The 19,921-nt window shown below is 50.8% G+C and overlaps 2 protein-coding genes across 2 annotated transcripts in view; one reads left to right on the top strand and one right to left on the bottom strand.

The window, feature by feature from the left end:
* Positions 1–14,423, top strand: part of CIC (capicua transcriptional repressor) — a 49,087-nt gene extending 34,664 nt beyond the window's left edge. The window contains exons 11-21 of the mRNA XM_056846697.1: positions 109–1,372; positions 2,507–2,727; positions 4,704–4,870; positions 4,992–5,185; positions 5,382–5,648; positions 6,181–6,656; positions 7,469–7,725; positions 11,218–11,372; positions 12,822–12,953; positions 13,302–13,433; positions 14,089–14,423. Coding sequence (XP_056702675.1) covers positions 109–1,372; positions 2,507–2,727; positions 4,704–4,870; positions 4,992–5,185; positions 5,382–5,648; positions 6,181–6,656; positions 7,469–7,725; positions 11,218–11,372; positions 12,822–12,953; positions 13,302–13,433; positions 14,089–14,423 — 3,600 coding nt within the window. The remainder of the gene's footprint in view (positions 1–108; positions 1,373–2,506; positions 2,728–4,703; positions 4,871–4,991; positions 5,186–5,381; positions 5,649–6,180; positions 6,657–7,468; positions 7,726–11,217; positions 11,373–12,821; positions 12,954–13,301; positions 13,434–14,088) is intronic.
* A 2,233-nt stretch (positions 14,424–16,656) lies between these two features.
* PAFAH1B3 (platelet activating factor acetylhydrolase 1b catalytic subunit 3) lies at positions 16,657–19,608 on the bottom strand. The gene is made up of 5 exons (XM_056846888.1): positions 19,514–19,608; positions 18,760–18,849; positions 18,536–18,652; positions 17,031–17,153; positions 16,657–16,930 (listed from the first exon to the last, which is right to left on the bottom strand). The coding sequence occupies exons 1-5, from the start codon at positions 19,592–19,594 to the stop codon at positions 16,664–16,666; spliced, it is 678 nt and encodes a 225-aa protein (XP_056702866.1). The 5' UTR covers positions 19,595–19,608; the 3' UTR covers positions 16,657–16,663.
* Positions 19,609–19,921: the final 313 nt, after the last annotated feature.

Raw genomic sequence — 19,921 nt, 5'->3', positions numbered from 1 at the left:
ATGATGTGAACTATCTTGGGTACCCATTGGGGAGAAAGATGGGGTATAAATGAAATAAGCAAGTAAATCAATAATTGCGTAATTTGTAATTACATCATTTCCTTGCAGGACTTTGGGCGGAAACTGTTCTCCCCCGTGATCCGCTCAGCAGCCCTGCCCCCCTCCTCTGGTGCCTTTGCCCCCTGCCGTCCTCCACCCCCTCTGGACCTGGAGCCCCTGCCGCCTCACGGCCCTGAGCAACCACCCACTTCCAAGTCCTACGGATCCTTCCAGATGACGTCCAGCACCTTCAAGAGCCAAGACGCCCGAGGTGGGCTCCGTCCTCACAATACTCCAGCAAAGCGCCTGGAGCCCCGCTTCGACCCAGCGGTGGCCCCCTACAGGCGGAAGCGGGCAGACAGTGCTAGCAGTTCCCAGGTGGCTGCAGACTCCGGAACGCCGCTCCCATCTGCCCCCATGCACTCGGTCATCTCCCCTCCCGGCAGTGTGGTTCAGGCCGTGGTGCTGCCTGATTCTGCCCGCTTGACCTCTGGCACAGTGCTGGTGACAGCCCCGTCCATGAGTGCTCCCAGCATGGGGGTGATCGGCTACAGCGGGGCACCCAGCCTGGTCCGCACAGCTTCTACCGTGGTCACCAACGTGGTCAAGCCGGTCAGCAGCACTCCGGTGCCCATTGCCAGCAAGCCCTTCCCACGCGGGGCAGGGGAGGGGCTACCATTGCTCAGCCCTCCCCTCTCTGATGGTAGTGGTAAACCTGAAGGGGTTTCCATGGGGCGCATCGGACTGCTTTATGCCGACAAGAAGCATTCGCAGCCCTCTACGATGCCTGGGATTCAAGCTGCGTCTCCTCATTTGGTTGCTGGACCGCTCATTGGGCAAGGCTTGGCTGCCGTGGGTAAAGGCCCTCCGAGCCAGGGCAGCGTTGTGACCAACCTTCTGGTGGGGACTCAAGGTTACGGGCACCCAGGCGGGGCTGGTGGGGCCGGTGTCCCAATAACAGTCTTGCCACCCGGTGCTGCCATTACCCAGCAGCCCTCGGTACAGTTCATCACCCAGAATCCTCCTGGTCCAGGGCAGAACGGCCCGGTGCCCCTCAGCATCCTGCAGCCTCAAGGCATCCTCTCCGGGACAGCAGGCAAAGCGGGTGGAATCACCCAGGTGCAGTACATCCTGCCCACGCTGCCTCAGCAGCTGCAGGTGGCTGGAGGGAAGGTGACGGCCGGGGCGGGCCCCCCCGGAGCCACCAGCATTCACTTCACTCTGCCCCCAGCCAATGGAAAAGTCATCACCGCACCCCAGGCGATCCCCATCATCCAGCCAGTGCCGGGAAGCAGCAATGGCAGCGTCACTGTTGTGTCTTCAGCACCCAAAGGTAGGCGCGGGCTTTTTGGGGCGCGATTAAGACGGACCTTTTCTGTGCCTTGTTGGCTGATCCCGTGCATCTTTTGATCAGCAGCCCGTACTGCTTTTTATAGTGAGAGGAGGCTGTGACTCAGTGGAAGAGCCTCTGCTTTGCATGCAGAAGGTCTCAGGTTCAATTCCTGGCATCCCCTGTTCAATGGGTTGGAAAGCAAAGGGTGTTTTAGACTCCTTAATGTAGAGAAAAGTGGGTTATAAAAACCAACTCTTCTTCTTTTGCATATACTGTAACGTATAAACGCTTTGACCATTCTGAGCCTCTCTGACCAGGAGGGCAAGTGCTTAGATGCTTTGCTGCTGCTTGCTGCGGCTGGACTGGCCTCTGAACCCCAAGTGACAATTCTGAAGAAGATTGTCAACTGAGAATATGGTGAGAGCTGTGGCTCAGTGGTAGAGCATCTGCTTGGCATGCAGAAGATCACCAATGGCATGCAGTTCAATCCCCGGAATCTCCAGGTAAAGGTCCTGGTAGTAGGTGATGCAAAAAAACAACAACCTCTGCCTGAGACCCTGAGGAGCTGCTGCCAGTCAGAGCAGATACCACAGATCTTGATAGATCGATGGTTTCTGGCCTAAACACTTGTCCTAGTGCTGAGAAATTAGTATTTTTGTTAAAAGACACTGATCGGTTTGTTTCTTATAGGACTTCATGTATGCTCTGGTGGCAAAGAAAATAAGGTCCAATATGCTTGCTAAGAGCTATCTTTTGAGTTGATTTTAATGGTTGCTAGGTCCCATGGGCTGATTGGGACACCACCGCAATTTCTAGTTATTATTTCTCTGTATGCATCAATTTAGCATAGTTTTATTATGTATATTTATTATCCAGCATTTCAATAACCTCGTATTTCCTTTTATTATGTATCTCTGGTATCCTTGACATGTTTGTAATGGCCTATGGCTAAATGCAAATAAAACCATTCATGTTGGGAATCTGTTGATAGACCGATGACATCAGTCGGGGACATGCGTTCCTGTGTGTTGGCTGTTACTGGAATGAAGAGTTGCTGATCTTGGCACTCACCAGCTGACCCTGTTGCAATGGGTCTGTCATTTCTCTCTTTTTCTTTCTCCCTTCCCGCTGCAGTTCAGTCTGTGTCTCCAGTACAAGCCCCGTCTCCTGGGAGTTCAGCCCACCTCATGTCCGGGCAAGTGGTCCCCCCTGCGAGCCTCCAGGTGCAAGGCAAGGTCCTGGTGCCCATGGCAGCCCCCCAGGTGACAGTGCGGACCACCACAGCTGCCCAGCTGCCCCTAGTGACCCCACCTTTCCCTGTGCCGGTACAGAATGGGAGCCAGCCAGCGAGTAAGGTTAGTGGGAGCCGGCAGAGGGGAGAAGAACTGCTCGGTGGGGAAAGAGGGGAGGGGCACATGTGTGCCATCCAGGTTAGGTCTAGAAGTGTGTGCTGCTAATCCCAAATGTCATGACCCCTTTCTGTAGATTGTGTACGACGGCAACCGTATCCACTAAACTTTTAAATAGAGTGTTATTTTATAAGCAAGGATATAACAATTGGCAGTCCTTCTGCAGTTGATAATTCAAAGGAACCACAGTGAGGCATTGAAAGGTCGTGGGAGGCCAAAAGCTCACAGAAATAGTTGGTGCCTGAATTTGTAAAAAGCAGGCATAGGTATTCTGGGGAGAATGCTCTGGAGATGAGGAGCCACCACAGAAAAGGCCCTTTCCCCCTCATTGTTGCCATCCTAGTACCTGAAGGCCTCTGATGGCCATGAAAGGGGAACCAGCAGGTCTGCATATGGGGACGAGGAGCTGGCCCTGGGGACCCCTCAGAACACCTGGGGCTTCCCATGTCTTATTTCGGATGCATGGTGGTGTTAACAGTGTTTGGATGGAAGAGAAGAGGCTGTGTGTCATCCTAAGCAGAGTTACATCTTTCTAAGCTCACTGACTTCAGCGGACCTAGAAAAGTATCACTCTGCCTTGAATGGCACAGGAAGTATCAGAAACACGGGTGATAGATAAACAGGCTGATGATTTGGATGTCCATTTTTTGTGTTTTTTTATTTCTTTTGTGAGGGAGGTTTCTTCCACCTACACATCTTAGGTTGCTCTCTTGACTTTTCTGCCTTTCAGCAGAAGCTGCGTCCCCTTTTCCTGACGCTTCCCTGGGCTGTACAGCAGACTTCACAGTCCAAAGTCTGAGGGTTCACTGTGTTGAGAATAAACTATGCCAATTCAAACTGTTCATATATAATCTTAACTGTGCGGGTTTGATTTGTTAGGTGCTCGATTTCCATGTCCATGGCACTGAAAATCATCAGCAGATACTCTGCCTTAATTGCTGACTACTGGGGAAAGAGTGGGGGCGTCTGCAATATTAGTGAGCCAGGGAAACGGCAACTGGGGTCTGCGACTGAACAGCAGAAGCTGTCTCTGGGCCTTGAAGCCCTTTTCTAGCTTCATGTTCTTTTAACGGCTGTGACTTTCATTTAAAAGAGAACAACCACCCTCATGGTCTTGAGGTATAAAAACTTCATATCTTAAAAGGAAAACAAAATGCAAATTAAAGCAGGGTTTTTGGGTATTCTGCAGTGGGTACATTTCCCACAAATTCCCCCTTCCTGCTGCAAGACCCCCTTATGTTGTTCCTTAGGGGTCCCCTATCCCCTCCGACCTAGATAGCCCAGACTAGCCCAGTCTCATCAGATCTCGGAAGCTAAGCAGGGTCGGCCCTGGTTAATACTTGGATGGGAGACCACCAAGGAAGTCCAGAGTCGTTATGCAGAGGCAGGCAATTGCAAACCACCTCTGAATGTCTCCTGCCTTGAAAACCCCACGGAGTCCCCATAAGTCAGCTGTGACCTGACAGCAAAAAAAGAGAGACAATTCCCCCTTCCTGCTGCATGACCCCCTCTTATGATGTTCCTCAGGGTCCCCTGTTTCCCCCACCCTCGGGTAGCATGCCATGCAGAGTAGTGAGCTGCAAAGGTGGTGGTGTGGAGGCAGGAAAGTTCCATTCTGCTGATAGAAAATTTATTCCGGCTCCAGCCTGATGTTTTCAGCTGTGCAGTGTGGCTGTGGCCCCACCCGGGAGCTGCCATCACTCATTTTGAGTCAGAAATGCCCTTATTTTTTTATAAATGGGAGTGGCTTTTATATTTTGCGGGGTTCTTGAATTCGAGCCTCAGCCAAGCACATATCTTGGATGGGTCTGGTGAGCATGAACTTGTGTGGAGGCAGAAATCAGCTTGCAGGGTGCTAGCCAGTTTGGTGTCTTTCCAGTCTGTCCTTGCTTGGTGCTGATGCTGTCTTCTGCTGCCCCCAGATCATCCAGCTCACGCCGGTGCCGGTGGTTCAGCCCCAGCCCTCTTCACAAAGCAACGCCGCACTGGTGCCCCCGCTCAGCCCTGCAGCACTGCAGGGTACGGTAGCCACAGCTGTCATGGGCTCTCCGAGCCAAGCCCAGAAAGTCCTGTTGCCCTCCTCCACCAGGTACGGATTGGCCACACCAGCTGCAGTGCCCGATCCTGGGGGCACGCGGGGGGGGGGAGTTTCTCATGCCCTTTCAGCAGCCAAACCCCTTTAACCCCCCACTCCCTCTCTCTGCCCCCAGGATCACCTATGTGCAGTCAACAGCCGGGCACCCCCTATCCCTGGGCACCTCGGCCTCCCACACACAGCCCAGCACCCCCCCAGCCGCACCTGCCACAACCTACGTCCAGTCCCCAGTGGGCCCTGCCCCCATGGCGCTGGGTTTCACTGCAATCGGGCCGAACGGGCAGGCCATAGTACAGCCGCTCCTCTCGGGTAAGGCTGGGGAGGTGGTGGGGAGGGGAGGCTGGGGCTGGGGCCGGATGGATCTCTTGGGGGGTTGGGAAGTGGCAGGGGTCGAGGAAGAGCACTGGAGGAGGTGTTTGTAGCAGAAGCAGCTTTGTGTGTGGCTGTTTCATTCCAGTCCCTTCGTCTGATTTCTTTTCCGTTTTCCTGTTCTGCTTCCTCTCAGGTCAGAGTCCTCTGCTGGCTCCGGGACAAGTGGGGGTGTCCCCTCTCCAAAGCCCCCAGCTGCCAGCTTCCTGCCCTGGACAGGGGCAGGTCATCACTGCCATCTACCCCAACCCCACAGGAGGGACCAGCCCAGCCCAGCCGCCCACACAAGGCGTGGTCTACACGGTGGCAGCCACAAGCACGGTCTCTTCTCCCACAGCCATCCTGCCCAAAGGGGGCAGCACCCAGAGCTGTGGGGGCCCCAAGCAGAGCCTTGCCTCCTCAGGTATGTGGGTGGGGGAAATAGTGGCAGTAGGAGGGGCTCTTGAAGCCCCACAGAAATGAAACAGAGGCTAAAGTGTGTGGGGCAGGGCAGCGTGCTCTCTGGTGCGGAGTTCTGCGCTAGAGTGTCTACATTCTGCAACTGGGATGTCCTGCAAAGTCGGCTCTTTTGCCTGCACTTGCTTATTTTGCATAATTTAATTTCTGCTGTTTATGAGGAGGGTGGACACTGAAGTCATAGTGCCCCCCCCTCACTAGGAGTCTTGCTGTACCCTTTCTGGCTCCAGAGATTCATTCACAGCCCAAGTGCTCTTAAGCACAACCAATAAGGTTTTGTTCACTTTATTAAAAGATCACTGTGGACAATTCAACATTCCCTGCTGAGTTTTGTATGGTTTGTGAGCCTGCCTGTAATCCCAGAGTGCATCTAGCCCTAACTATGTGGGCAGGGGGAGGGAACGGACAGTGGCGGACAGATGCTCTTGTTGGGTGACTGTGGCTCTCAGTGACCATTCCCCCACCTTTGCTTCATCCAGCCACCCAGGTCATCCCTTCATCAGCTGCACGCCCTCAACGCCCGCCCCTCAAGCCTCTCCAGAAGGTGAAGGCCGCCATCGCAAGCATCCCCGTTGGCTCTTACGAATCGGCCCCCTCGCCAGGTTCAGTTCGCCCTCCTGTGGGCCAGCAGCAGGAGCCTGGAGGGACACACTATCACCAGGAGGCTGAAGGCACCGGGGAGCGGGCTTCGCGGGATATGGGGCCCCAAGAGCCACCACCTTCCCCTGCATCTCGGGGCGTTGAACAGAGTCCAGCAGGGCTAGCCAAGCCCCAGGAACTGAAGCGGGATTCCTGGGAGCCGGTGTCTCCCCCGTCTCCCCAGCAGCCGCCGGTAACAGAGATGCCGACCACTGAAGCCTGGAGCCAGCGGGAAACATCGGTGGGACCCAGTGAGGAGAGGGCGGTCCGTGACCCGTTGCCTGCCCCGCCACTGAGCAGCAAAGGGGCTGAGACGGTAAGGAGGCCGCGAGGCCCTTGCCTGACCCCATTTCCACCTGAAGCTGCTTTATACTGAATCAGACCCTTGGTCCATCAAAGTCAGTATTGTCTACTCAGACAGGCAGCGCCTCTCCAGGGTCTCAGGCAGAGGTCTTTCACATCACCTACCTGCCTAGTCCCTTTAACTGGAGATGCGGGGGATTGAACCTGGGATCTTCTGCATGCCAAGCAGAGGCTCTACCACTGAACCACAGTTCTCTTGGTTGTTTTATCCCCTGCAGCCACAACGTACAGTGAATCTAACCAAGAGCACCATCTTCGCAATCTCGTCTATGCATCATGTCCAGAAAGGTCTTCTTGCTGCCTGTTCTCCCCAGTTACAGAACTTCATCTCTTTTGCAGACTCTTCCCAAACTCAAGCTTGAGCTGTTTCTTTCTTAGGGTGGGGTGAGGCATGGCTGAGAGTCGTGGACTTTCAACAAGCCTTATTTAGATTCCGCTATATACAAGTCCAATAGCACCTTAGAGACCAACAAGATTTTCGGGCGATAAGCTTTTGAGAGCCCCCTTCGTCAGACGGTTGGTCTCTTAAGGTGCTCCTGGACTCAAATCTGGTTCTACCGCAGACCAACATGGCCCCTGCCCTCTGAAACTTAGATCCGGTTGCCTTCCTACAGCTTCCAAGCCCCTGCCATTCCCATCTCACCCTGTGAATCAACATACAAGTTCTCCCCAAGTAGTTTTCTTCTAATCTCAGTCTTCCTGTTTGCCTCTTGTCCTGGCCATAACGTTTCCCAGCCATTCACCATTCGCTACGCTCTTCTGCAGGCCCTGAAATTCCCGACTTCCCCTGACTGGCGGGCAGCAGGTCCAGAGGGTCGCTCCGAGGCTTCGGCACCACCTGCAGGTCCGTCTTCCCACAGTCCTGGCCTGTTGAGCTCCGGGGAAAGCTCCAGAGGAGGAGCCTCGGTGCTCACGGCAGCAGCCTCTGCGTCTGAAGGGCCCGAACAAAAGGAGGGTCCTGCGGGCAAGAAAGTGAAAGTCCGACCTCCTCCACTGAAGAAAACGTTTGACTCCGTTGACAAGTGAGTGATGGGGGGACCTGTTCGGTGATGGAGATCCTGAGCTCGGCTTCCTAGGGTAGCTGTTGGGGCAGATTCAATCTGCCTGTATGCTGTGTCAAGCTGTCGATCTGTCTAGCTTGGTATTTCGACCGGAAGTGGCTTTCCGGGGTCTCTGGCAGGGGAAGCTCTTTAGTAACAGCTGCTGCCAAGGGTCCCTGAACTCCTGGCGCCACGAATTGAGCCTGGGACCTTCTGCACAGAAAGCATATTTTTTTGCCACTGAGACCCCCTCTTTCCCCAGGGCGGGGGGATGGAAAAGACGAGCGAGTGGTCTCTTAGGAATGCCCGTGACTCCCAGCGTTCCCCTGCAGTGGGCAGATGGAGTGGAACGCGGAGTGCACCATGGAGTGGATGGCGAGGCCCCAGCATGCCTGTTCTATGCCCTAAGTGAATGAGTGTGCACCCTGGGGGCTAAGGCAGTGTGGGAAAGTGGTCCCCTGAAGGCAAAATGGTTGCAAGACTAAAGTTGGACCCAGACTAAACTTTCCGCAAATGGAAGGCATTTCTGTCAGTGGGACAGAATTTTTCTTCCTCCCTGCCTCCCGCGGCAGTCCACAGATCTCGCTGAAATCCTCTTCCTGAGGGGCAGTGTCGCGGTCTGTGCCGTTAAGGTAACCCAGCTCCTAGAATTGACCCCTTCCTAAAAAGGAATCTATATCTATTCAGCCCGTTACCCTCTAAGCAGGGATCAACACTTTCCATCTCTCGCGAGATAGACTTTCTATTGAATTGTTCCAGTAAAAATATGAAAAGAATATTTAAATAAAAATACTATTTATTTCACATAAAGTATATGCATGTAAATGGTTACAGAAATAAAAACTATATTAGTTAGTTCAATAGGAACAATAATGTCATTTTATGTATGCAAGCAATATTAGCAATATCAACAATCTCTATGACTCTATATGAGAGTTTCCCAAGTATATATTTCATTCAGGAAATACAGTTTACAGAAATCTTGTAAAATAATGGTTAGTGCGTTGAATAAGTATTCTAATTCAAATTATGTAAATATAAGACATACTTTACCCAGTTATGTCATTGCAGAGTTTCTGAGTTTCTGTAAGGATTCTATAAATTCATTTTAGAATATTTAGATTTCCTTCAGGTATACTCTAAATATTATTCTGTTATTTCAATGAGATATCTCTCTGGTTCCATAGTTTCATGTTAGAGCTGTTACTATAGCTCTTACATCAGTCTGTTTGTGACTGAAGGCATGAAACCATAGAATCTCTATATGTTTGAGATTTATGGGTCTGAAGCCCATGTTCAGATTAGAAAAGGCTATGTGAAAGCCATCTTTGAGTATGCATTGCTGTAAGCATTGCTGTATAGCTAAGAGCTATACTGTAATTAATCAGTATTTGAAGCTATGTGTAAAGCTTAACATTATGTGTAGAGTATAAACTCTATTCTACAATCTCTCTGGCAGTGCCAGTCTTTAGAGAGTATTGTGTATAGTTCAGTTTAAGAGCTTAAGGTTCCATGGATCTCCATCCATGTATTTCAATTATATGTATTCCAGTTAGAGTAATTCTATGTGTTAGCCATTGTTGGTGGTAATGCATGTTTATGTATGCATGTGTATGTCAGACAGTCCTGTGTGAGACCTTAGTCTTAGAACTGACTGCAGAGTATATTAAGTGCTTCCTCCTTGTGTAGAGAAACCCCTGGAATATGCTCTGGTAGTGGCATTTACATCTTGTCTGTCAGAACTAGGAAGTCTATACATAAGATAGATCTTATGAGAAGACATTAGTCTTGTTAGAACAAATGAGTTCTCAATGTCACCATATTCAAACATGGTAAGATCCATACCCTTATAATCCTTAGAGTATAAGGACCTTCATCACATATTCAGGATGAAGCATTGTACAGACAGTTATTCCAGACAATCAGTCTTCAGAGAGACAGACTGTGTGACATAATACCTCTCTCTGTGAGAGTTCTCCAGAAATAGAGACAAGAATAAATGATTTCTCCTAATTCACACAAGAATCAGGTCCTAATTCACGCAAGAATTAGGCTGACAAAGTTTTACATCTTTGATAGATGGAGGAAGTCCATAGGTCAGCATGTTTAGACCATCAGGAACCTCTCTCACCTGCAGTCAGAGAGAGATCTCTATTTATACTTTTTAGAATCCTTATCAGAGCCATTTATCTTGTAGATCGGCTGGTTCAGTCAACTTTAGTTCCAGCATCTCTTAGCTAAAGCATTCTATAAATAAACCATAACTTGTCAGTAGCCAGTAGCTCAATCAGTCCTTCAGCTGTAAGCTGCAATGGATACAATACACCTCTGCCTACAGTGGTTAGTAGATATGACCCTTGTCTATCATTTGCTTAGTCAGATAAGTGCTCCTGCAGCTGAGTGCAGCTCAGTGCTCCTACAGCTGTGACCTTCAGCTGAGTCAGTAGTATTAAATGATTACAATATCAAGACCTTGATTTCTGTAGCAGGTTGCCAACCTTGAGCTTAATACTGTCACAGGTATTCTAGTCTATCAGAACCTTGAATCTTGAGCTTCTACAGCATAGCAAGTAAGCCTTGAGCTTTATACAGCCAAATGTATTTATGAAATGACATAATCTTTATAACACATTTTAACACATTTTTATCCTTATGAGGCCTAATGGGACATGCTTCCATACCAAAATCCTGGTTATACATTGCAGCCTGTGACATCCTCCCCTATGGGAGTATGGATCCATTAGGTACTCATGATAATAGCTAATCAATAATCAATATCCAATAAAAAAATCTAACAATCAGTAATTTCACATTTGCCTGTTAATACCAGAACATAGTTACAATATAATATTCACATCTATTGGATATATATATATATATATAGGTATAGCATTGCACAGTTAGCATGTTGCTTCAAACAGTTGTATATAATGTGCTTAAGCAGAATATATATTCTTTTCATTATTGGCATAAGCTATGATATAGCCGGAAAGCACAGATCTATTTAAAGGTCCCACCGCGCGCCTCCAGGGAGGGGGGGGAAACAGATCTGCGCCTTCCAGCTGTAAGGCGCAGATCTGTTTAAAGGGGCCAAATTCGCCGAATTTATTCGGGAACACCCCGAACTCGGCGAATTCGGCTCCCCGGTTACCCCCCCCTTTATGAGTTCGGTTCGTCCGAACCGAAAAACCGCCGAATTGTGGGAATTTTGGCTGTTATTCGGTTCGGACCGAACCGAAACAACAGCCCTAATTATGAGGGAGAAAAGCTTCTCCCTGTCTACTATCTGCATACCATGCATAATTTTATAGACCTGTATCATGTCTCCCCTTAACCGCCTTCTTTCCAAGCAAAACAGCTCTAAGTGTTTTAACCGCTCCTCAGGGCAGTTGTGGGGGGAAGCCTTATGGGTCCCTCCTGGGGAAGCAATTGGCCGCACACTGTGACCCACATCCCTCCCCATCCCCTCCCCAGCAGGGTTCTGTCAGAAGTGGATTTCGAGGAGCGTTTTGCCGAGCTGCCCGAATTCAAGCCTGAGGAGGTGCTGCCCTCGCCCACTCTGCAGTCCCTTGCCACGTCGCCCCGTGCCATCTTGGGCAGTTACCGCAAGAAGCGCAAGAACTCCACAGGTGAGCTGCGCAACTGGGCCCAAGCAGAGGGGTGGTAGCTGACACTGGAAGACCAGTGCGAACTGGGAGATGAAAGTGTACTTGGGACTGTCCCACGAGGAAGTCAAGGCGGGAGTGTCAGGCTAAGATCTGTGAAGGGAAGGGTGGGATAAAAACATGATTGATAGATTAGGTGGATGGTCCAGGCCTGGCATAGCTACTGGGCAAAGGGTGGAGAGGGACAGACGGCAGGAAGGCGGCTGGAGTGTGGAATGTACCGTGTAGCCAGTCTCCTGTTGCAAGACAGGAGAAGCTGAGAGCTCAGGATAGAAGGACATTGGTTCTTGAGGTGTGTGTGTCGGGGTGGGGGGGGTGCACTAGACTTGAGACCTGTGGCTTTAACAGGTTTAAATAATGAACATGTTATTTGCAATGTTTTATCAACCACTTTGAGACTGACAGAAAAAACTTTCGTCAAAATACAGTAAATTAAAAAGGCAGGATCTCTAGTCCTCTTGGTGGTCAATGCTTCTTCACATCCATAAGTTCAGAAATTGTGGAAGTGCAACCCCCCCCCCCACTCATGCATTGTGTATAGTTTTGCATTGCCACATTAATGGGATAATGTGTGGAAGGCAGTGTTGTGTGCTTCCACTGACTGTGTGAAACTATCCTTAGAGTTGTTGCGGTAGTCCCTCGGCAGAGCATCTGTGCCCTTTGGAAAGTCCTTGTCCAAAGGTCAGGAATCCTGGCGCTCTTATTTCAAGCCCCTTTCATGTGTCAGATGCTGTATTAGACACGGAATTGAAACCAGGCTCATCTGGAGGGTCTGCGTCCTCTTGAACAACGTCCCTTATCATGGGCCATTTCCACTTCTTTAACTGTTTGGCCGTCAGGTTCTGTGCCTGCCATCTGTGATAACACGGCACATTTCTTTCAGAATGAACCAAGCCAGTCTATAGCCATTTGCACAGTTGCCTATGCTAGAATAAGAATGTCCTCCAGAGGACCAGTCAGAGAAACCTTTTATGAATCAAAAAGGAGGTAACCTGAAAAAAGAGAAATTAATTTGCTACGAAGGGAATACTATTGATGTGCTTGAGCAGGTGGGCTTGGTGCACTTGGAATAAACCAATGTGGATTAAACACCTTTCTGAGTATCTTGTGGCTGAGCATAAAGAGGTGGCCTTAGATTTGGGAGAAACAGGTTCGAGTTCTATCTCAGTCAAATTGAATGGCCTTGTGATATGCCCCCCAATCTCCCAGGAGGAAGCAGATTACAAATGCAATAGATAAGATGGGGGAGCACTAATCTACGTCAGACGACTGTTGGGAGTGTAAAGCGAAAGATGTCAAAGGCACAGGGTCAGTCCAAAGCGAGTGTGGAGTTAGCTGGCTGACCTTTGAGGCAGGATCTGTGCGCCTCTCTCTGGCCTACTGACGGGAGGGTGTGTGCGTGTTCCTTTTCAGACCTCGACTCCTCCACCGAGGACCCCATCTCCCCCAAGCGGAAGATGCGCCGTCGCTCCAGCTGCAGTTCAGAGCCCAACACGCCCAAGAGCGCCAAGTGCGAAGGAGACATCTTTACCTTCGACAAAACTGGTAGGTGAGAAAAGAGGGCCAGGGGGTTGCATTGAAACCAAAGCTGCCCCCTCCTGGCTGCTGAGACAGTTCTTGGTTCACCCTTCGGCATCCTAGCCCCTCTCTTGGTTTCCCAACCACCCAAAACATTCAAAGGGCTCATCATGAATATGGTGGGCAGTTAGGACCTGCTTGGCTTCAAGCTGGAGTGAGGCAGCTGGGCTCAGAGGATCTTGGTAGGAGGGATGGATGGTGGTCCTAGAGGGCCAATAAGTAGGGTGGAAGTATGGTGGCCCTAGAGGGTGGACATCATGCTAGCTCTCTTGCTTTACGGTAGGCTCCAGCTAAGCAGTCCTTGTCTCCTTGCAGGCACTGACACAGACGATGTCCTTGGAGAGCTGGAGTATGAGAAGGTGCCCTATTCATCACTCCGGCGTACCTTGGACCAGAGGAGAGCTTTGGTCATGCAGCTCTTTCAGGATCACGGCTTCTTCCCTTCAGGTACAAAGGACATTTCAGTAAGGGTGGCCATGGTTGGCATGGCTTCTGACGCCGGATCCATGGCGGGATCCATGGCGGGCTCTACTCATTTGTCATCATTCCTCATCTCCCTTCTTTCAAAAATGCTTCTAAGCCTTATACTGAATTGAAGACACTGGTCCACCAAAGTCAGTATTGTCCACCCAGACTGGCAGCCGCTCTCCAGGGTCTCAGGGTAGAGGTCTCTTTTCATCACTGACAACCTGACCCTTTTAACTGGAGGTGCTGGGGACTGAACCTGCATGCCAAGCAGATGATCTACCACTGAGCCATGGCCATTCCTCATGGGCAAGGGCTTCCAGTACCTAGTTTGATTAGTACTTGTGAGTACATCCTGAGGGCACCCATCCGAGTGTTGATCCATGCCAGAAACATAGCCAAAAAGTTGAGGTGGAGAGGTAGTGCTACCTTCTTTTTTCATTTTTGTCCTCCCTTCCATCCCCACAAAGTCTTCCAAGGGGCTAGACTGTTGCTCCAGGAAAGAGCGTCTTTCCCTTCTGCCCTTTATCCATGTCCCCCAATGCACAAAGAAGGGGGGCTGGTGGTACAACCGGTAGCCTCCCTCCTGCATCCCCCTGTCGCGGCACTCACAGGGAGTTGTATTCTTCTCCCGCAGCCCAAGCCACCGCAGCTTTCCAGGCCCGCTACTCCGACATCTTCCCCACCAAGGTTTGCTTGCAGCTCAAGATCCGAGAGGTGCGGCAGAAGATTATGCAGGCGGCCACCCCCACGGAGCAGGCACCAAGCACACCGGAGCCCGGCAGCTCTGCCAGCCAGGGTGGCTCGGCCGAAGGGCAGCCTTTGGAACTGGCTCTCGCGCAGGACTCGGCACCAGGAGGAGTGCAAGCCACCGCCACGGCCCCCCCTCCCACCACAGCTGCTGGCTGGGACTGTAACCAGCAGTCTTCCCCCGGGGGCGGGGGCGGGGGCGGCAACACCAGCAGCAGATGAATGGCCAGGCGGCAGCAGCCGAGCAAGATACAAAACAGCCTTGCGGGGGGAGGGACGACCTTGGAGCTTTGCCCCCTCCTATCTCTCCTCCCTGCGCGTTTTCTTCCCCTGCTAACTTTGCCTTCCCCAAAAGGGACTGGAAGGGGGAGGTGGGTTACCCTTGTCCTGCGCAAACTCTTCCCAGCCTCCCTCCTCACACTCCTCCCCAGCTATTTTGCTCTGGGAGGGGGCTGTGGACTCCTTCAGGTCCCTCCCGCGGATGGGAGCGATGGTGCGGAAGAAATATCAGCCATTCCAGGAAGTAGGCGGAGATGCCAGGAGATCTCCGGGGATGCAGTAGGGCCGTGGGCACCAGATACCTGTAAAGGGACCGATTCTAGTTCCCCTTACTCCTTTTAACGATGTTAAATATTTTCAGACTATACCCCCCCACGCATACTTGTTGCTTCTGTGTCAGTAACCAGGGAGGGGGAGGAAAAGGTCTGCAGCAAGGGAGGGCCATGCCTTCTCATCGGTCGTTCGAAAGGCCAGGTTGAGGAGGAGGCAGGTGTATCGGAAGATGACTTTTCCCAGGTGGTCAAAATGGGGAGTGAAGTGTTATTGGGGGGAGAAGAGACTGACTGACTTGCAGTGCAGCCCGAATCCAGCCGGGTACAGAGACGGTCTTTGAGTGCAGGAGACGATCTGGCTGGAGGGCTGTGCTGGCAGGTGGGGGCTCCCCCCAAGCATGAGCGCGCTGGTGGCCAAAGCCACATGTTGACCATGTGTAACCCCTTCTGTATCGGGGTGGCCCCACCTCACATGCTATTAAAGCTCTTTAACAATCGCTTTGGCTGCAGAATTTTAAGTCACGGACAGTGGATATATTCCGGCCAGAGAGAAAGCGGCTGCTTCGCCAGTCATCTTTCACTGTGTATCAGTTGTGAGTCCCGGGTAATTCTGCAACAAGCGCAGGGTGGGGACACTGGGCTATGCAGAAGTCGGCCGCCTAAGATTTTCCAGTTTTGTTGTTGGTTTTTTTAAAGGCGATGCTATAGGCCCTGTGCCTATGAAGGGAGGGACAGGTAATGCATGCAGGAGTCTTGAAAGCAGAATCCCACTTTGGCAGCAGTGTCTGAGTTTCAAGTGTTCTATGCAGTTTGGAGCCCCCCTCCCTGTGACTTTGCAGTAGGAGCAGAATAAATCATGCATATTTGCACAATTTATTTTTACAGGTTTCAAAGTTCAGACACACAGCCCCAGGCTGTCCATCCTTAGAACTGTGTTTAAACGAAACAACCCTCTTTTGGACTTGCTTCTTTCTCCTTGGCTTGCAAATTGCAACTTTACCATTCCGCTCCCCCACCCCCAGGATTTTGTTTCTCTTTCTTTTTCAGGATTGTATTCAGGCCTCAGAGAGGGCCTGGTGTCCCCAACTTTGAGCAACAGAGAAGGAATAGGCACGCAGAGACCCAGCAAGGAAAACAGTTCAGAAGTGTCACCCCCCCTCGCCATCGATTTGTCTAATTATCAGAAACCTGTTAGCAAGAGTTTTGCTTCAATCTTTATTTTGGTAAATGTTAAGAGTGGCAGAACTCTATCCTTGTGACTCGCACAGCCATACAGATTTCCTCACATTCTAGGAATCACGTCCAGTTAAAAGTTTGTCCAGAGAAAAGCACCTCACGCCTCTGTTGTGGAGGGGGCTTTCTGTGATGATAAAGGGTGTGTATCCTGGCCCAACAGCGCTCTACATCAAGGAAGCTCCTTTAGATCAGCCAAACGGCCTGTTGAGCACCAAACCCTGGTTGAACTAAGAGGGGGCAAGTGGGAATTCTTGATCCTTTTGTCTTTGGATGCTGCCAGAGCTTGGTACAATTAATCTGTACAAGGCCTATCCTTTTCACTCACCCTGCTGAACACCCCCACAGGTGGGGAGAGAAATAATCAAACACCACAATTGGAAATATGCACCATTTTATTAAGTAAACAAAAGCAAGTTTGCAGTCCCTCACTCTCCACTCAACTTCTTGGCATTTGTTGGCCAACGTGCTTAGTATTAACAGCAGCCATCACTCAGCAGCTTAAACTGTTTAAAGGACTTAACACCCAGGCTAAAGTATCCAATTTGGTCGGGTGGGTGAAGGAGATAAACATCCCAATGAGCCCAAAGGGGGGAGATGCTCTGGTTTCACGCAGCTGCCTCCAGCCCAGAAAAAGGAGGGGGCCCCTTTATCCCTGGCAAGTGGGAACCAGAGCAGTCAAGAGGCCTTGGCGTTGCATTCTCCCAGCAGGCTCAGCAGCAGCCGGTGCAGCGCAGGGCAGAACCGTGCATACCCGTGGCGGCTCAGGTGGAGGTAATCGTACATGTCATGGTGGCTGATGGTCCCATCCGAGTGCACGAAGCCCGGGTCGGCGTCGAGGAAGGAGGCATTGGGCAGCAGCGGCACCTTGGCCTCTAGCAGTTCATTCACCCGCCGGTTCTTCTCCCGGAGCGGGTTGGGGTTCTTGCCACGTGGCAGCAAGCCCTAGACGGAGACAGAGGAGACACAGGCGGGACTTGAGCAGGTCAGGGGCAACCCCAGAGATCTGCGCTCACTGCTCCCCCCCCCCACTGCTGGCACTCACCAACACGACCACGCGGGCTTGTGGCTGCTGCTGATTGATGAGGCGCACGATGGCTTCTATGCCAGCCACCACCTGCTCGGCTGTGTGGCCGTGGTTATTGGTGCCCACCCAGATGACCACAATCTTACGGGGAAAAGAAAGCAAAATAAGAACATTTTGCCACTCTGCTTGCCACAGCCGTTCCCTAGACAAGATCCCCTGCGTCCTAATGCTGGACCTGTGGTCTGCCCTCTGTGAGTTTTGATTTGGCCCAGGATAGCCAAAATCTAGAATTTTACACTAGTAATTTCCCCCCTTTGAGAAGCAAGTTATTAGTCCTCAGAGGCGTGGCTGAAAGCTTGAGAGCCTTTGCAGAAATCACAGAGGTCAGAAAGACACCAAGGCAGGAGAGATCTATGATCAAGGAACGATAATTCCAGCAGCTGCAAGAATCTGACACCCTCTGACAAGGTGCCTTCAGATTTCAGAAGCATAAAATTGGGAAAAGAATCCAGCAACTTGGCAAATCTCATCCTTTGTTTCCTTTTCTTTGAAAGGCAAGGTTCTGGTCCTTAGGGATGTGCAGGTGTGTGTGAATGAGCCTGTTAACGCCTTAGATGAGGCAGAGGAAATGTTGAAACGGGATTTCAGTTTCTCCTTATAGCTCCTTGACTGAAACCAAAATTATTCAAGATAGGCAGGCACGTGGATATTTAGTTTGTTTGCACTGCCAAAGAGTTCAGGCTACTTTGTAGGAGGCAGGGGGACAATATTCATACTGTTCCTCGGCCACACTGCTGCAGTTGTTCACGTATTTCCTAATCATTCCCTCCCAGTCGGGCAAAAGGAAAATAAGAACAAAGTATTTTTTAAACCTCATTCCTAGAGGCAGAATAAATTAGTAAAAGTCACCACAAGCAAATCTGCACAATTTATTTGGGCTTCCTTGGATGAAGAACAGAAGCAAATGTACTCCATAAACATCAACATTGGTTATATTGGTTTATCTTCCTGGTGGAAAGACATTAAGCCCTCCTAGGCATATTATTTGTCCACATTGGGTGGGCAACCTTCCAACAGAATGACCCCTTGCATCCTGGCCAGTGGGAGAAATGCGGGAGGCGGAAATGACATCACACTATGTGTCAATGTCTCATCCAGGTGAAAACCCAGTTGTGACCTCAGAACAGCAGGGGGAATTCCAGAGCATTGCTGGATGGGTTTTTACCCATCTGTGAGATTGATCATTTCTGCCCCATGCTCCACCTCCAAGTCTTCCTGGGACAACACTACCTCTTTCAGTTATACACTCCTTAGAAATCTCCTGCATGACAGAAACAATGCACAGGGAGGGCCCATAGCTCACTGCTAGGGCACACACTGCATGTCCCAAGTCTCAGAGGCAATCCCCAATTAAAGGATAACAGGTAACAAGATTTGGGGAGAAACATCTACTGGAAATTTCATCTTGTGGTTGCCAAGTGGGATGCAAAGTATATGCCGTGTGTTGCCGTTCGTCCTCATACCTTCGGCCGGATATGTTGCAATTCCCCGTCCTGGAGGCGCCAGAGCACGTTCTGGGTAGCATCTCCTGCCATGCCAAAATTGAGTGCATGGAGAGGAGAAAACAGCTCCCTCCAAATCTGAGAAGAAAAGAAAGGGCGTGAGCTGTGAAGAGTCCACTTGTTTGTTCCACTCACTCACCCTTCTTGTGGCTGGCGTTTGTGGGCAACTGCCCAATCTGCCTGACCTCAAACTGATGCAATAGCTGCAGCAGAGAGTCGCCGATGAACACAACCTCAGGCTCCTTGTCTTTGCTGTCGGTGATGAAGCGCTGGTGCTGTTTTACAGGAGAGAAGTGGAGGGGCGTCAAGAAACAACATTTCCCACGGAGGAGGTAAGGGGAGAAATGACCTAAGATGTCAGACACAAGATTAGAGCCAGTGGTGCTGGAGCAATGGTTTTAAAACATCCGTGAACTCTGCAGAACTGGAGCTGTTTGCAGATCAATGAATGCGACCACCCCAAAATGTTCTCAACATCCTGCCCTCTACTGAACTTCCAAAGTTCAGAAGGTCTCTGGCTAGCAAAACACGCCAAACTTAAGTGTGCGGCCTTTGTTGCAACAGCCTAACGAAGGGCTGCCTTTCTAGAACACCATAAGCTGATCTAACATTGGTAGGGAGATGTGGGTCATGAAAACATCTGCCTCTGCAGTCAGGGCTTTCCTACTGCTCCCTCTTCTTTGTTAAGTGTGTGTGTGGGGGGGATTTTGAACCCACCTGCAATTGCATGAAATTAACCTAAGCAATCCAATAGAGCTGGAAGACACCCTGAAACAGGAGCTCCTCTGAAAAGTCACAGAGATGGAAGGGGGACAGGAGTCAGAAATCGCAGCTGTAGCCCCACCACGACTGACTGACTGACACTCTCTGCCCCAGCTTGGTTTTCTGCAACAGTGCACCTCCCAGTGGCCATTTGCCCCTCCCAGCCCAAATTCTCACCAGAGACATCCACCGCCCATCTCCGTGAATGTCAATGACCGGGGTGGGCGTGGCAGCTGGATTCTTGTCTCCGTCACTCATGGTCCCTTTTGTGGCTCCTGCAGGGGTGGGGGAGGACAGCACACAAACCACAAACACATTATATACCTGTTCTGTTTCCCCCCCCACACCCAGGGTGAAAAGTGGGTTAAAAAGGTAAAGGTCCCCTGAGCAAGCACTGGGTCATTCCTGCCCCATGGGGTGACGTCACATCCCGATGCCTTCCCCAGTCATCTCTTTACCCCCAGCAAGCTGGGTACTCATTCGACCAACCTCGGAAGGATGGAAGGCTGAGTCAACCTTGAGCCGGCTCCCTGAAACCGACTTCTGTTGGGATCGAACTCAGGTCGTGAGCAGAGCTTGGACTGC

Source organism: Euleptes europaea, chromosome 3 (assembly GCF_029931775.1).
Source record: "Euleptes europaea isolate rEulEur1 chromosome 3, rEulEur1.hap1, whole genome shotgun sequence".
NCBI lineage: Eukaryota > Metazoa > Chordata > Lepidosauria > Squamata > Sphaerodactylidae > Euleptes > Euleptes europaea.
This window is presented reverse-complemented; position numbering and strand designations above follow the sequence as displayed.